The following is a 16,694-nucleotide window of genomic DNA, read 5'->3' as shown; positions in this document are numbered from 1 at the left end:
ATAGGCCTCCAAATAGTTCTCGGGATGTAGAGGAAAGGATGGCGAGGATGATCCTGGATAAGAGCGAAAGTAACAGGGTAGTTATTATGGGAGAGTTTAACTTTCCAAATATTGACTGGAAAAGATATAGTTCGAGTACATTAGATGGGTCGTTTTTTGTACAATGTGTGCAGGAGGGTTTCCTGACACAGGGGGTGTCATTCTCCGACCCCCCAGCGGGTTGGAGAATCGCCGGGGGCTGCCGTGAATCCCGCCTCCGCCGGTTGCCGAAGTCTCCCGTACCGGAGATTGGCCGGGGGCGGGAATCGGGCTGCGCCGGTTGGCGGGTCCCCCTGCTCAATTCTCCGGCCCGGATGGGCAGAAGTCCCGCCGAGAAATTGCCTGTCCCGCCGGCGTAAATTAAAGTAGGTATTTACCGGCGGGACAAGGCGGGTGGGCGGGCTCCGGGGTCCTGGGGGGGGCGCGGGGCGATCTGACCCCGGGGGGTGCCCCCACGGTGGCCTGGCCCGCGATCGGGGCCCACCGATCCGCGGGCGGGCCTGTGCCGTGGGGGCACTCTTTCACTTCCGCCTCTGTAACGGCCTCCACCATCGCGGAGGCGGAAGAGACCCTCCCCACTGCGCATGCGTGGGAAACTGTCAGCGGCCGCTGACGCTCCCGCGCATGCGCCGCCCGGGGATGTCATTTCCGCGCCAGCTGGCGGGGCAACAAACGCCGTTTCCGCCAGCTGGCGGGGCGGCAATCCCTCCGGCGCCGGCCTAGCCCCTCAATGTCGCCCCTTTGGGGTGGCGCGATGCCCATCTGATTGGCGCCGTTTTGGGCGCCAGTCGGCGGACATCGCGTCGTTGGGGGAGAATTTCGTCCAATATGTTGACAGGCCAACAAGAGGCGAGGCCACGTTGGATTTGGTTTTGGGTAATGAACCAGGCCAGGTATTGGATTTGGAGGTAGGAGAGCACTTTGGGGACAGTGACCACAATTCGGTGACGTTTACGTTAGTGATCGAAAGGGATAAGTATACACCGCAGGGCAAGAGTTATAGCTGGGGGAAGGGCAATTATGATGCCATTAGACGTGACTTGGGGGGGATAGGTTGGAGAAGTAGGCTGCAAGTGTTGGGCACACTGGATAAGTGGAGCTTGTTCAAGGAACAGCTACTGCGTGTTCTTGATAAGTACGTACCGGTCAGGCAGGGAGGAGGGCGTAGAGCGAGGGAACCGTGGTTTACCAAAGAAGTGGAATCTCTTGTTAAGAGGAAGAAGGAGGCCTATGTGAAGATGAGGTGTGAAGTTTCGGTTGGGGCGATGGATAGTTACAAGGTAGCGAGGAAGGATCTAAAGAGAGAGCTAAGACGAGCAAGGAGGGGACATGAGAAGTATTTGGCAGGTAGGATCAAGGAAAACCCAAAAGCTTTCTATAGGTATGTCAGGAATAAGCGAATGACTAGGGTAAGAGTAGGGCCAGTCAAGGACAGAGATGGGAAGTTGTGTGTGGAGTCTGAAGAGATAGGCGAGATACTAAATGAATATTTTTCGTCAGTATTCACTCAGAAAAAAGATAATGTTGTGGAGGAGAACGCTGAGACCCAGGCTATTGGAATAGATGGCATTGAGGTACGTAGGGAAGAGGTGTTGGCAATTCTGGACAGGCTGAAAATAGATAAGTCCCCGGGGCCTGATGGGATTTATCCTAGGATTCTCTGGGAGGCCAGGGAAGAGATTGCTGGGCCTTTGGCTTTGATTTTTATGTCATCATTGGCTACAGGAATAGTGCCAGAGGACTGGAGGATAGCAAATGTGGTCCCTTTGTTCAAAAAGGGGAGTAGAGGAAACCCTGGCAACTATAGACCAGTGAGCCTCATGTCTGTAGTGGGTAAAGTCTTGGAGGGGATTATAAGAGACAAGATTTATAATCATTTAGATAGGAATAATATGATCAGGGATAGTCAGTATGGCTTTGTGAAGGGTAGGTCATGCCTCACAAACCTTATCGAGTTCTTTGAGAAGGTGACTGAACAGGTAGACGAGGGTAGAGCAGCTGATGTGGTGTATATGGATTTCAACAAAGCGTTTGATAAGGTTCCCCACGGTAGGCTATTGCAGAAAATACGGAGGCTGGGGATTGAGGGTGATTTAGAGATGTGGATCAGAAATTGGCTAGCTGAAAGAAGACAGAAGGTGGTGGTTGATGGGAAATGTTCAGAATGGAGTTCAGTTACAAGTGGCGTACCACAAGGATCAGTTCTGGGGCCGTTGCTGTTTGTCATTTTCATCAATGACCTAGAGGAGGGCGCAGAAGGGTGGGTGAGTAAATTTGCAGACGACACTAAAGTCGGTGGTGTTGTCGACAGTGTGGAAGGATGTAGCAGGTTACAGAGGGACATAGATAAGCTGCAAGGCTGGGCTGAGAGGTGGCAAATGGAGTTTAATGTAGAGAAGTGTGAGGTGATTCACTTTGGAAGGAATAACAGAAATGCGGAATATTTGGCTAATGGTAAAGTTCTTGGAAGTGTGGATGAGCAGAGGGATCTAGGTGTCCATGCACATAGAACCCTGAAAGTTGCCACGCAGGTTGATAGGATTGTGAAGAAGGCCTATGGAGTGTTGGCCTTTATTGGTAGAGGGATTGAGTTCCGGAGTCATGAGGTCATGTTGCAGCTGTACAAAACTCTGGTACGGCCGCATTTGGAGTATTGTGTACAGTTCTGGTCACCGCATTATAGGAAGGACGTGGAGGCTTTGGAGAGGGTGCGGAGGAGATTTACCAGGATGTTGCCTGGTATGGAGGGAAAATCTTATGAGGAAAGGCTGATGGACCTGAGGTTGTTTTTGTTGGAGAGAAGAAGGTTAAGAGGACACTTAATAGAGGCATACAAAATGATCAGGGGGTTAGATACGGTGGACAGTGAGAGCCTTCTCCCACGGATGGAAATGGCTGGCACGAGGGGACATAGCTTTAAACTGAGGGGTAATAGATATAGGACAGAGGTCAGAGGTAGGTTCTTTACGCAAAGAGTGGTGAGGCCGTGGAATGCCCTACCTGCAACAGTAGTGAACTCACCAACATTGAGGGCATTTAAAAGTTTATTGGATAAGCATATGGATGATAATGGCATAGTGTAGGTTAGATGGCTTTTGTTTCGGTGCAACATCGTGGGCCGAAGGGCCTGTACTGCGCTGTATCGTTCTATGTTCTGTGTTCTATATTTGTCAGTGAGCTTCTCTGTGTCCCATGCTCAGCCTTTTCAGTGGCAGGTCACATTTGCTGTCTATCAGGCAGGAGTCAGTCATTTCGCTGAGGATGAGAGGAGCATCGCTCTGTCCTCACTGCAAGTCATCATCATTCTCCTGCAGTTTCAGGCCAATCACTTTATCGCCCTGTCCATGAATGTAGCTACCATCACGATGACCTCCCGCAGACACTGCAGTAGTGAGAGGATGTCAGACCCCACGCTGGGAGAGGTCTTCACACCTTACTGTGGATGTTGCCAAATCGAGAGCCAATAACCCTGCACCCCAAGCGGGCCCTGGCCATCGCTGAGGTCCTTTCTCCTCCTCCTCCATGGGTTGCCACTCACTACCCTCTTTGACATCCTCTTTGTCCGAGGAGATGTGGCGCTTCTTCATATCCTCCTAGTCCAGCTGCTCACCCAACTGTGGCACTAGGTTGTGCAGAGCGCAGCAGACCACCAAATTGCCAACTCGACTGGCTCCATAATTCTCCTGAATCAAGAACTGAAAGGAAGAGAACATTAAACTGAGCGCTGAGGAATCCTGTGAATACCCTGCCCCCACAGCACTCTCAGGATCTGGGACTCCCACCTATGCGGACCTTGCCACTGAAACTCACTCCCTCCCTGTCACACAATAGCCACTTCCCCGCTGTTGTCCCTCTCAACTCCAGCTGAATGATTACGTTCGACCCTTGAGAGCCTCAGCAGATCATGTAACACCCTCAAGGGTGAGGAATTCAGAAAATTGAGTGGATCACATTCTGCCCTCCTGGGGCAACAAGATGCTGCCAGCCCTCCCTTATCCCTTGAACAGGATGACTGGTGAGCAACTTCGCCATAGCACCTTGCATTGGGGCCACATCTGTGGCACCTCTCTTTTGTAGACAAGAGTATGAGCATTCAATGCTTGGGGTCTAGGCTTCCAAAGTGTTAAACATTGCTCCCCAATCAGTGGCACACTAATGCATTGCAATGCTGACTAAATTCACACAACTGACTTGTCAAGGAAAGGTCAGAGACCTGAGTAGGCAACTAGCTTCCCCTTGTAGCAGATGAGGCACACCTGAAGACTGCAATTTGCATGTCAACTTCATCCTTAGAGGGCACTCTTATCCCCCAGCTCTCATGGGCTGCGGATTAAACGAGCCTTCCAACTTGAACAACCCGCCACCCAGACACTAATACCTGACCGCCTGGCCTCCAGAACCTGTGACCTTGACGTTCCATACAGCTCTTACCCTCTGGCTTCACAGCGTTGCTTGAGTGTGGGTGTTTATTGTCACTGGTGCCATCCGCCCTCCACATGAGGGTCAGCAGGCCTCATGAGGCTGGAAAACACCCTTGTCAGAGTCCCCACTCTGCCCATTCAGCCTGACCTCTCATGGTACCCCACCCAAGAACTTCACAGTCACCTCCAGTGCTGACAGGGTTGATTCACCTGCTCCTACCCACTTTCCAGCTGCCACTCAGGAAGGGCAATGCCTCAGCGGTTATACTACCACAAGCCCAGAAAGAAGAACATGGGAAGTTCTGCCCGCATGCCAGCTGCCAGACCCCCTTAAAACCAAGAGGCCCACAGACATGAAAAAAACACTGCCCCACCTCCCGAGATGCCGATACGTAATACTCCCTCCCCCACCCCCCACCTCCGGGCCTTGAATTGAACTTATCTGGGTCCCCCGCATTCTCTCTGCTACCCCCTCTGCGACTGTCCCTCCGGAGGGTAATGGCCACCCGAGCGCTCACCTCCGATATTCCCTTCGGAGATGGGTCGCCAGGTTCTCGTTTTCATACAGCTGTTGTAAACCGCCACTTGTGACCGTCGAATATTGGTTGAGGGGGAAAGTCCCAGCAGGAGAGCGCGCTAATGATATTGCAATGAGTTAAATTGAGGTTCCTGGCCTTCCATGGCACTTTTTTCGTTACGCCACCAGGAAGTAACCTGGAAATCCAAAATCTGTGATCTCGCTGACGGGAATCGTGCATTCCAATTCTCACCGAACTTTCTGTCCCTTTTGTCATTCACACTGACAGCTAACACGGCCTCAAAATCAACACCAACAGCAAAGAACTCAGGGATCTTGTAGATTGAGATTGGTGCCACAGCTTCCACTGTTGCTAATTCTGTCTTGTTATTAATCAGTTCCCAGCTAGCACTCATCTGTGAAGGTGCCTTTCGCCCTATAGCTTCACTTATATTCTGCCTACCCTCTCTAAGCTCATTTCTTCCAGAGACCTATTCCTGATCCCTTGAGCTTTGGTCCAACCCTGTCCACCCCCACACTGCTACAAACTAATTCCTAACTGCTCAGTTATCTTTCCTCTTCTCCACATCCACATAACAGTTAATGGTTCCATTTTTCAGGCATGGTCTGTCTCATCTTTATAAAACTACCATCTTCAACCACTTCTCGAAGTAGCCATCATCCACCCATTAGCTTCTCCAAATGTTCCCCCATCTTCAATGTCTGTCCTGTCGCTATGCACCTTAATCATGCAGTTGGCTGTCGGTGCCATGTTTAAAATGTGTCTGAGGCTTCTGCCATCTCATTGGTTTTGAGGCCACCCATGCCAAATGTAAAAGGCATACCAGCTCTAATGATAACTGCAGTACGCTAGCATTCATCGTCTCCCTCAACCTCTCCGTGACATGTTAACACTGCAGCCTCACAACGCCGGGGACCCGGGTTCAATTCCGGCCTCTGGTGACTGTGTGGAATTTGCACATTCTCCCCGTGTTTATGTGGGTTTCCTCCGGGTGCTCCAGTTTCCTCCTCAGTCCAAAAATGTGCTGGTTAGGTGGATTGGCCATGCTAAATTACCCTTAATGTGCAAAGGTTAGGTGAGGTTACGGGGATCGGGTGGGGAATTGGGCCTAGGTAGGGTGCTCGTTCGGAGGTTCGATGCAGACTCGATGGGACGAGTGGCCTCCTTCTGCACTGTAGGGATTCCATCATTCCATGATTCTATGAAAGACAGAACAAACTTAAATTTATACGGCACATTGCAGGATGTCCCAAAAAAGCACTTTACATCCCACTATGTAGTTTTGAAGCATGGTCACTGGTGTGATGTAGCAAACATTGTGCTGTTGGATACAAGATATATTCCCACTCAGTAATCTTTAGTATTTACAACCATGAAGTACAAAGCCCCAGCTTCGTTGGACTGCTCACGTGGTTCAGCACTTTCCTATTTTTTTCCTGTTTCCACATCACCCTGTAATAAGATTAATGTAACAATGAATGGCATGACCTGGAAAGTTCAGAGGAACAAAGGGACCTTGGCATGTTTGTCCATAGATCTCTGAAGGCAGAAGGGTGATTAATAAGATAGTGAAAAAAGCTTATGGGACACTTGCGTTTTATCAATCGAGGCACAAAAGCAGGGAGGCCATGTTGGAGTTGAAGAGAACCTTTGCGAGGCAGCGGCTGAGTGCTGTGTGCAGTTCTGGTCATCACATTATAGGAACTCTGTGATTGCCCTGGAGGGGGTGCCACGTGCTGGCAAATGGGGTTAGGTAGGCAGGTCAGGTGTTTTGCATTCGTCGGTGCAGACTTGATGGGCCGAAGGGCCTTTTCTGTGCCATATTATTCTGTGATTCTATATGGCCACCCCCTCACCACCTCTCCCCCACACCTTTTACCAAGCTTCTCCAAACCAGCAAACCTCTTGCCTGCATTTTTTTGCGAAGACTTTTGCACTTTTGCCCTTACTGGCTTCCCATCCACCTCCATCCATATAAACTTCACTTGTAGAAATCTTGGCCGCCCATATGCCACTCGCCCACCATACCTATCCTTGCTAATCTAACTTACTGTTGTTTATGCCAACACATTCAATTTAAAATATTCCCTTTCAAAGTCCTCCAAGACTGTGACCTGTATCGCCATGTATCACCTGCTCCATTCCTGCTCAGGTCCTTACCCCACCACTAATAGAAGGTGCCTCAGTTGCTTCAGCACACTCTCTGCAGCTCCATCTCCTCGCCACTTTCCTCCTTTACTTTTAACAGCTTCTTAGATTCCTATTTTGACTCAGATTTTGAGATTCTCCCACGGGAATGTTGAATAAAATGAGGGGGTGACTGGGGAAATGTTAATCCGATCTGGGGAAAATTGAATGGCTACGTTGAAATTTATAGATTTTAAGGACCAGAAACTTGAAGAAGTTAAAGCAGGGGTTGAATGTCCAAAGGGGCATTAGCCTCCTGCTGAAACCCAATTTAGCCAGTTCTCATGTGAGCACCTTCTAAAGATGGCAGCTGGTATGCTTCATGAGCTCCTGCGTATACAGTGGATATATGCAGTACGCCTGGGACAGCAGCAGGACCCGTATTATAGGGGCAGGACTGGTATTATAGGGGCAGACCGGAATTATAGGGGCTGGACCGGAATTATAGGGGCAGGACCGGTATTATAGGGGCAGGTCTCGTTCTGTGCTGGGATGGGGAGGAGGAAGAAAATGAAGGGCTTGATATTTTAAGAAAGGAGAAACTTGTGTTAATAGTTCTAATGTCTTCAAACGTGCATGTATTCCAGACCACCCAATGTGGTCATCATGTTCACCATTGTGGCAGAGATGCCTGTGGCACTGACTGATGTTCACTCAAATAATTGTGACCTGAAAAGGAATGAAAAATATGGCTTGAGCTGAGTAGCAGGAGTCAATAGTGATTCACCTAATGTTGGGCATCTTTAATTCAGCTCCCAGTTCACTTGATTTCTAAGCATCAATTCAAATTGGCCCTAATGATTGATTTCTGTCCTGTACATCAAAACAGCAGTTCCTGACTGCTTCCTATTGCCAGTAAATAACCAGAGCGACATAGGTAGGCTTTGGAGACACATGGAGGCAAACCCTCAGAGCTAGAAAATGTAACGTAAAGGAAGAATAACCTTTAGCACACAAGGAGATACCTTGGTCATCTCCCATCATCCATGTCTCCTGAAGTTGTGGGCTCATTCTTGGGGTGTAGCTCCACAGCAACTAGCAGCTCTCTGGTACCTCAACCCCACACTCCTGCCTCATGTAACACCGACAGTGAGAGTTTGTGGGTTATTCAGCCTTGAGTGGGAACCTCAGCCAGTCCCTCACCAATATTCACACATGCTACTTTCCAGCTGCAATCACTAGATATTGGCAGGAACAAGAAGCTCCTGATGTTTCCCCAGTTCCTAAACCAGATTGCTAAGGTCCAAGAAGTACAAATTATCAGGATCAAATAATCGAGCCTGTTACCTTTCCTCATTACATGACCCAGTGCCATTTAAATTTTCATCACTCCGCCATTGGCAGCCTTACCTTCAGTTGACTTTTTAAAAATTCATTTGCAGGATGTGGGCTTTGCTGCTGAGGCCAACATTTATTGCCCATCCCGAGTTGGCCTTGAGAAGGTGGCTGAGATCCTAAACTCTGGGATTCTCCCTCTAAACTCCATGTCTCTTCCTCTCTTTTTCTTTACAATGCTCCATGAAGTCCATCCCACTGACCAAGCTTTCAGTCACCAATCCCCATGTCTCTCCATGCAGCTGGTGTCAGATGTTGATTGATAATCACTCACGAGATATTTTGAGACATTTTTCTACACTGCTAAGTTGTCGTTGCGATAGTGCATTTATTCATTGAGCCAAGGGGCATCAATGATTTTAAGCACGGTAAGAGATCTTGTAGAGTCTGTAATTCTCAATCTTATTGCTTCTTTTAACTTGACTTCAGACAGTCACATTCCCACTAGTAACCCTTGCAGCCTTTCTGTATTTGCCTGCTAATTTGTGCTGAATCGGGGGCTGTTTCTTACTGTATACTCACACTCCCTGCAAAGTGGATTTAGACTGACCACGCCACTGTAGGAGCCTCATGCAAAAGACATAAGAATGTTTAGAACAGGGCGGCCCGGTGGCCTAGTGGTTAGCACTGCTGTCTCACGGCGCTGAAGACCCGGGTTCGATCCCACCCCCGGGTCACTGTCCGTGTGGAGTTTGCTCATTCTCCCCGTCTCTACGTGGGCTCACCCCCACAACCCAAAGATGTGCAGGGTAGGTGAATCAGCCATACTAAATTGCCCCTTAATAGGAAAAAAATAATTGGGTACTCTAAATTTATTTTTAATAAAATAATGTTTAATAACAGGGAATAAAGTAATTGGACCCAGCAAGCAAGTCCATTTCACTCCCACCCACCAGCCCACATGTCAGCTTATCCTTGAATCTCTTCTCCCTTCAGAAACACATCTAGTCTCCTCTGGAACTCCATTTGTAAGATCTGCTTCAATTATCTTTGCCAGGAGCCATTGACATTTGAACCCTTGAACACTGCAGTCACTCTGCATCAAGAGGTGCCGAATATTGAAGCCATCATTTGGAGCTGGGTTCAAATTCAGCTCTGTTGGTGGAAGGACTACACATCAACAAACCTGAGCACTCAGTCCCTTTATGAAAGGCTTAGTTCCTTAGATTATCTATCACCCGAGCTATGAGTAGGTAACAACTCAGCAGTGGCTCGTGCAAGCTCTGTCACTTTATCACAGAACTCCCAGCAGCAAGTCAGCAGTACCACGGTAGAAGCAAGATGCAGTTTGCAACTCCATGCCAATTTCCTTAAATTAGTAACATTTTACGATTTGTTCCTTTGGCACCGAAGGACTGAATGCCACATTGTTGGGTCTGTTTCTGAAATTTTCAGCCTGTGCTTTTTTGCTGTGTCATTTTGGAGGCGACGGGCCTAATTATCTGCTGTGTCAGTCATTTTTCTGTTTTGCAGATGCTTTGGGAGCGCTGCTCCTTTTTGAAAATGAATACTGAGTGGGGACAAGAAAAGCAGATATGCTGGATTAAGTTTTTGTTTTCATCCTATTCTGGTGAATGGAGAAACACTTCTACAAAACATGTGTGTGTGTGCATAATCAGTCCATCAGTCAGGGGAAATGTATACATTGTTGCATAGTTGTTGGGTTAGTGGAAGGCTGAATGAGGCTGACCTGTTACGCTACACCAGTGGTAAACCGGAAAATGATAGCACACCATACGGAGAGGACCAATAGGTGATGGTGACACAGTCCAAGAAGGTCTGATCCCCAGTCTGTCTTGAGCTATTCAATCTCGCAGCATAGTGATGGGATGCTGCAGTTAACCCTGGTATCAGATGGACCCTCAGCTAAAGGTCCCATTCGTGATTCCTATCCAATGATTCCTGTGAGAAAGCTTGTGCATATATGTGTGTGTATAGATCAGGTAGCAGGCTGGGTTTGCTTCTAATGCCTCCCATAGTCGCAATGGCTGTCACATGCAATGTCTGAAGAAAGACAACTTCGACATGGAATGCAGGGTTGCATACGTTCCATATTCTACAAACATTTGTGTGTGTACCTATATGGGTGTGTGTTTTTATAAGCATAATCAGTCCCATCAGCCAGGGGAAATAAATACATTATTGCATAGTTGTTGGGTTAGTGGAAGGCTGAATAAGGCTGACCTTTTACCCTACACCAGTGGTAAACCGGAAAATGACAGCACACCATACACAGAGGATAAATAGGTGATTTTGACATAGTAGGATAGGTAGTAGGAGACTGGCACAGCAGCACACTGGCTATGAGGAAGTCTGACAATGTTTTAAACCATAAAGTGTGCATTCACGCGAGAACTATAAAGTTAGGGTGAGATGCCTTTGACCCATACCAGTGCTGCAGTTATAATGTGAATGCAGAATCGAGAATTGGATCAGGAATTATATCAGGAAATGGTCAATGAGGCCTGGCGCAATCTTTTCTGGGAGGAATTTCACAAAGTTTTCCTGAAACTAGAGGCATTTTTTTTTGCAGTCCCTTTGGAGTTAGCCTGATGTGCAGTTGGGAATGCAGATGCACAGGTTGCCCTGTCAAATGGACAAGGTGAACATCAATGGGCCTGATGGTTGCACGTATATGTGCGTCAGTCTTTGAGTATCTGTAGTCAGCCTGCTCTTCTTTGTCATCCACTGTCTGTAACAATACAAAGGAAAACGACTTCAGGCACTTTCCCTATCCCTGGTGGAAGTGCTTGCAGAATAATTTGAAAAGAAAGCAAGTCCGATTTGACAGAGATTGGTGCCTATTTATGGCCTCATTCAGCCTCACGATGATGGCGAATGCTCAAAGGAGAAATGTCAGTGATAACAATGAGGCTGTTCCAAGGTTAGAAATGAGGCAATTGTTTGAGACAGAGCAAAGACTTCACTCTGGATATGACCTGACACTTCAATTTTTGATCAGTGTATAACCCTGTATCTAATTCCTGACCTGAGATTGCTAACTGAAGGTGCAAACAGTCAAAAGTATTCCATATCTTAGTATTAGCATCTGACATCTTGGTGATTTTAAATTTTCAACAAGGAATATTTTGATACAGAGGCAGCCAATGGCTCAGTGTCCTTGATGTTCTTGTAAGTTGACCAGGGAGGCGGCTTCTTCTCAACTGGGCCCCACAAGAAAAATGTTATTTTTTTAAAAAGCAAACGCTTTTCAGCCCCAGCTCCTTCTTTTACTCTGTGTGCCGAGCGAGGAAGTCAAGGTCATTTGTTTCCCCACTCCGATAAGAAACATCCAAGGGTGTTTCCTAGCCATTTACCCACTGAGAAAGTCTACCAATCTTTCAAAAGGTCCATGTGGGGTCACTTGGGGGAACTGGGTGGACGTTGAGGGGAGGGAAGCGGGTTGGGGGGGGGAGTGGGGGGGGGGGGGGGGGGGAGCGGTGGTGAAGATCAGAATAATGGCCTGAGAAACCGGAAACAAAGTCAATCGCAACCATTTACATTTTTAATGCAACCTCCTTTACAAACAACTCTCTCGAGTGTGCTCCTGCTCTCTTTGTGAGCTGGAGAACAATGTGAGGCTGGTACTTGTTATCCCCCTCTGCATTCATCAATAGTCATTGGGTATGCCAAGTGTTTGAAGCATCTGAGCTGTACCTTTTGGGTTATGGGTGCCCTACAATCAACACACAAAAGAGGAAACTCTGCCAACACAGGAGATTCCTCCAAGGTCATTGACAGAGGATTGTGTGCAATTCTGATAAAATCACTCAGATTGCACAGGTAATCAAGACTTCTGTATTGACTCTGCTCCTGAAGGACCTTAGACCACTGTACAGATGAACTTAGCTACGACATGTGTGTTAACAGTATACAGGGCGCCGGTTATGCCCAGTTGGCTGGACAGCTGGTTTCTGATGTAGAGCGAGGCCAACAGCACAGGTTCAATTCCCATACCGGCTGAGGTTATTCATGAAGGCCCCGCCTTCTCAACCTTGGCCCGTTGCCTGAGGTGTAGTGATCCTCAGATGAAATCCCCACCAGTCAACTCCCCTTTCAAAGAGGAAAGCAGCCAATTGTCATCTGTGTCTATGGTGACAGTATGCACCCTGAAACATTCGTGTGAAAATCAGTGTCTGATTTATCTCTTCAACATTTACCTATCCACTGATTTTTAAATTTTAATTGTGTTTGCTAATTTTTCTGTTTTGATTTGTAATTGCCGGTTACTTGATATAATAAGAATTTTTTAAAAAAGCATCCTGATTTACAGCAATGAATCAGATTTAATATACCCCTGGGGAGTGGAGACTGATATTTTTAAAGAGGATAATATTGCGATGCTTGCCATTTCATTATTCTAACACAAAGCCACTTTGTCTCCTAATGTAATATGATTTGATTGAAATAACTTTATGGTACTGTTTCTTTCAATGCTATAAAAAGGAAAGAGAGGAAGGAAGCATAGTAAATAAAACACCACTGAAATAAAGGGTTTTATCTCATTCTTAGTGTGTCCCTGAGGGATGTTTATTTTGTAAGAAGCCATTTTATTCCTGATGTCCTGTTTAATACCCCCCTCCATTTAAGGGCACCAGGAGAATTCACTAAATTTTGAATAACTTGATCACATCAAATAAAGACAGCCACGTAAAAACTAACACTGGAACAACAGCGCCTCTGACAGTTCTTCACTCACTCTGTGCTGCATTGCAACAACGGCCTAGCTGTCATGATGGAGCCTCAGAGTTGGGGTTAGAACTGTAGCCTTCTGAAATGGGTGAGAAATATGTCCACTGAGTCGCAGCGGAGTACGTTGGCTTTTAAGGCCAGCATGACTTTAATAAGAAGCCGCTGGAATATGAAAAAATAGATTTCATGATTGATGATGGATTTGCTTGAATTTGGTTCCTTTCAGTGACTTGGCCCTGGTGTGCTGAAATCTATAATGCTGTGCGCTGTTTTTTTCATTATGGGTAACTGTCTCACCAGTCAACCTTCAGCCATTCACTCAGAAATATTATAATCATTTTTCAAAGTTGAAACGATGATGTGATGAGTAAACACATTTGCAGATGGCAAGCAGCCAAAGATATCCAGCATTAAGAGAGGGACTGGCCCTGCATTCAGTGATCGCTTTTCAAGTTCTGCTGACACCTGGCACCAGTTCAGTTCATTGAGGATCCTCCCCACCTCAATAACAACTTCACTTACGCCCATTAGCATCAGTCGTAGCTCAGCGAACAGCATTTTTACCTCCGAGGCAGCAGGGCAAGGGCTTGAAGTCCCTCTCCAGAGATTGGAGCACGTAATCCAGACTGATATGACAGTGCTGTCCTGAGCTCATGCTGCACTGCTGCAGGTACTGCTTTTCCACTACAAATCGAGCAATGTTGCTGTGTGCGGGAGCTTGCTGTGCGCAAATTGGCTGCTGCATTTCCTAAATTGTAATAGCGACTGCACTTCACAAGTGTATCTATGACTATAAAATGCTTTGGGAGGTTTTGAGGGTGTGAAACGGTGCTACACAAATACAAGTTTATCTTCTCGAAGATCAAAGATGATTGAAAACAAACAGCATTCTTGTTGGACAAACCGGTGATATAAAATGACCGTGTCTTTTTTTTTCTGGTTAATTGCAGACGCTTTGGGACAAAATGTGCAGCCTGCCAGCAGGGTATCCCCCCAACCCAGGTGGTGAGGAAAGCTCAGGACTTTGTCTATCACCTTCACTGCTTTTCTTGCATCATGTGTAACCGGCAGCTGGCTACAGGGGATGAATTCTATCTGATGGAGGATAGCCGGCTGGTGTGTAAGGAGGACTACGAGACAGCGAAACAGAACGGTAAGCAGCGCACCGGTAAGGATATGCCATGCAACATTGTGGAAAGATGATTATATTGCATTTCCTTTCTCCACCTTGGCATACTGTTAAAATAGTACGCCTGCCGACTCTAAGGTGTAGGGACCAATTAAATGTTTCAAAAGAAAACCTTTCACCCTTCACAGTAAAATGTGCTTCATGTATTTTGAAGTTCTGCAAATATTTCTGTGTCACAAACATTGATTTTGAAAAGGACAATGTATTATTGGCCTGTGATACATCCGTTACATTCCTCTGCTGAACATATTATGGTCACAAAGGCAATAGGGCTTAAAAATCAATGGGATTCCCGCAGCAGGCAACGCAGACATTCTGCACAGGAGGTGGCAGAGTTCTAAAGAAGGGGGCATAACATTGAAATTAGGGCTCAGCTGTTCAGGGACAGTATTTCTTGAGGAGAGATCTGGAACTCCCTCTCCCAAAAGCAGTTTCTGCTGTGGATCAATTGAAAATCTCAACACGGGTATTGAAAAATCTTTCGGCAAGGAAATTAGGCAAGGGTTCCATGGGTTATGGAACCAAGGTAGGTAGACAGACTTGAGCCACAGATCAGCCAATATCTAATTGGATGGTGGGACAGGCTCAAGGGGCGGAATGGCCTGTTCCTATGTAGTTACTGAGGGCAATGTTTTTTTCAGACAATGGAGCCTATTTAAAAATTACCTAAAGCATCTGCACTGGCTCTTTAAGTGAGGAGGGTTTGAGGCCATGTCCTGTCTGCTTATTGCACAGCAGAGGTGATGGTGATCAACAAGGGAACCTGCAAACTCAGGGACGTCCTGTTCTTGTCTTAAAGGGAATTTGACTTGAATATATCACCTCTTGCAGGAGAAATGTCTAATTTCAAAAATAAGAAGAGGTACAAGGAACATTACCAAAATACACTGCAGGCCTATTAATTGTCCTGGTCATTATATTAAAAAATGGTGATTCACTTGCAGCTGCCTCATTGCTGAAATTTTGAGATCTAATGTCTTTCGCTGACCTGCAGTCCACCAATTGACTAATATTAATGAGATTAATGACAATTACTAATAACCTGTTGTACAGATAGTTATTAATAGGTCCCTGGAGCAAGTGTTGTGCTCTGAGTAATATCGTAGCACAAAATACAAATGTGCATTACATCACCTGAGCCAATCAATCAGCTTGTGAGGAAGGCACGATTTATGATTACTGAGCAGTCCTGCCTGTCAGCCACATAATGAATTAACTCTTTCAATTCTGTCACGGAATGATGACACGAACACTGCCACCGGGGCAGTAACCTGTTCCGAGCAGAGTGCCTGCCTGCTGTCGAACCCGCCCGGCTGATCATTCTGTTACAAGGAGACCATATTGGAAAACTGGACACGAAGATCAGTGGCACTGCAAAACTGGATAATTTATTCGCCCTGTGTCTCTTAATCTAAATTTTTCATTCGTTGAAAAGAGACAATGTGAAACTGCTTTCTGTAATTCTGTAAACTGCGAGCTGAAAGAAGTATGCGTGTGTGGGTGTCTGGGTGTTTGTGCATGCATAAGAATAAAAAACAACTGTCACACAGTCAGAATTCATTAGGAATTCACTCCTGGCATTGAAAACATCTGATTGATCTACTAGTAGTTAAAATCCACTGATCAATTTATAGATACTTTATTGATCAGTGAACGGTTAATTTCCTTTTGGATATAAGCAAAGGCATAGTACCAAGCTGTTTGAATTGGGTTACAGGTACTAGCAGATGAAAGGCATGCACAAGTTATAGAAATGTCATTGACTTTACATTTTACACTTGCAATTGTTCTAGGCCATAGAAAGGTTAAATGCAGACATACCTACAATATCATATCAATGTTTGGACTGACTGCCTTGCCATGGGCTCCACGATAGCCTTTTGCTGTTTTTCTTGGTCCAGATGTTTTATGAATTGCTCAAGATGGGAACTTAAAAAGCCACAAAGAAACAGAATAATAATAATAATCTTTATTGTCACAAGTAGTCTTACATTAATACTGCAATGAAGTTACTGTGAAAAGCCCCTAGTTGCCACATTCCGGCACCTGTTTGGGTACACAGAGGGAGAATTCAGAATGTCCAAATTACCTAACAGCACGTCTTTCGGGACCTGTGGGAGGAAACCAGAGCACCTGGAGGAAACCCACGCAAACACGGGGAGAATGTGCAGACTCCACACAGACAGTGACCCAAGCAGGGAATTGAACCTGGGAACCTGGAGCTGTGAAGCAACATTGCTACCCACTGTGTAACCATGCTGCCCTAAGAGATATTAGACAAAAAGAGGCCAA

General features: G+C 46.5%; 1 protein-coding gene across 2 annotated transcripts in view; it reads left to right on the top strand.

Annotated features, from left to right (window-relative positions):
* LOC140426614 (LIM/homeobox protein Lhx4-like) overlaps nucleotides 1–16,694 on the top strand; it is a 117,922-nt gene that overhangs the window by 78,263 nt on the left and 22,965 nt on the right. For both annotated transcript variants that reach the window (XM_072511605.1, XM_072511604.1), the window contains one exon: nucleotides 14,164–14,366. In XM_072511605.1, coding sequence (XP_072367706.1) covers nucleotides 14,164–14,366 — 203 coding nt within the window. The remainder of the gene's footprint in view (nucleotides 1–14,163; nucleotides 14,367–16,694) is intronic.

This window comes from Scyliorhinus torazame, chromosome 7, assembly GCF_047496885.1.
Source record: "Scyliorhinus torazame isolate Kashiwa2021f chromosome 7, sScyTor2.1, whole genome shotgun sequence".
Taxonomy (NCBI): Eukaryota; Metazoa; Chordata; class Chondrichthyes; order Carcharhiniformes; family Scyliorhinidae; genus Scyliorhinus; species Scyliorhinus torazame.
This window is presented reverse-complemented; position numbering and strand designations above follow the sequence as displayed.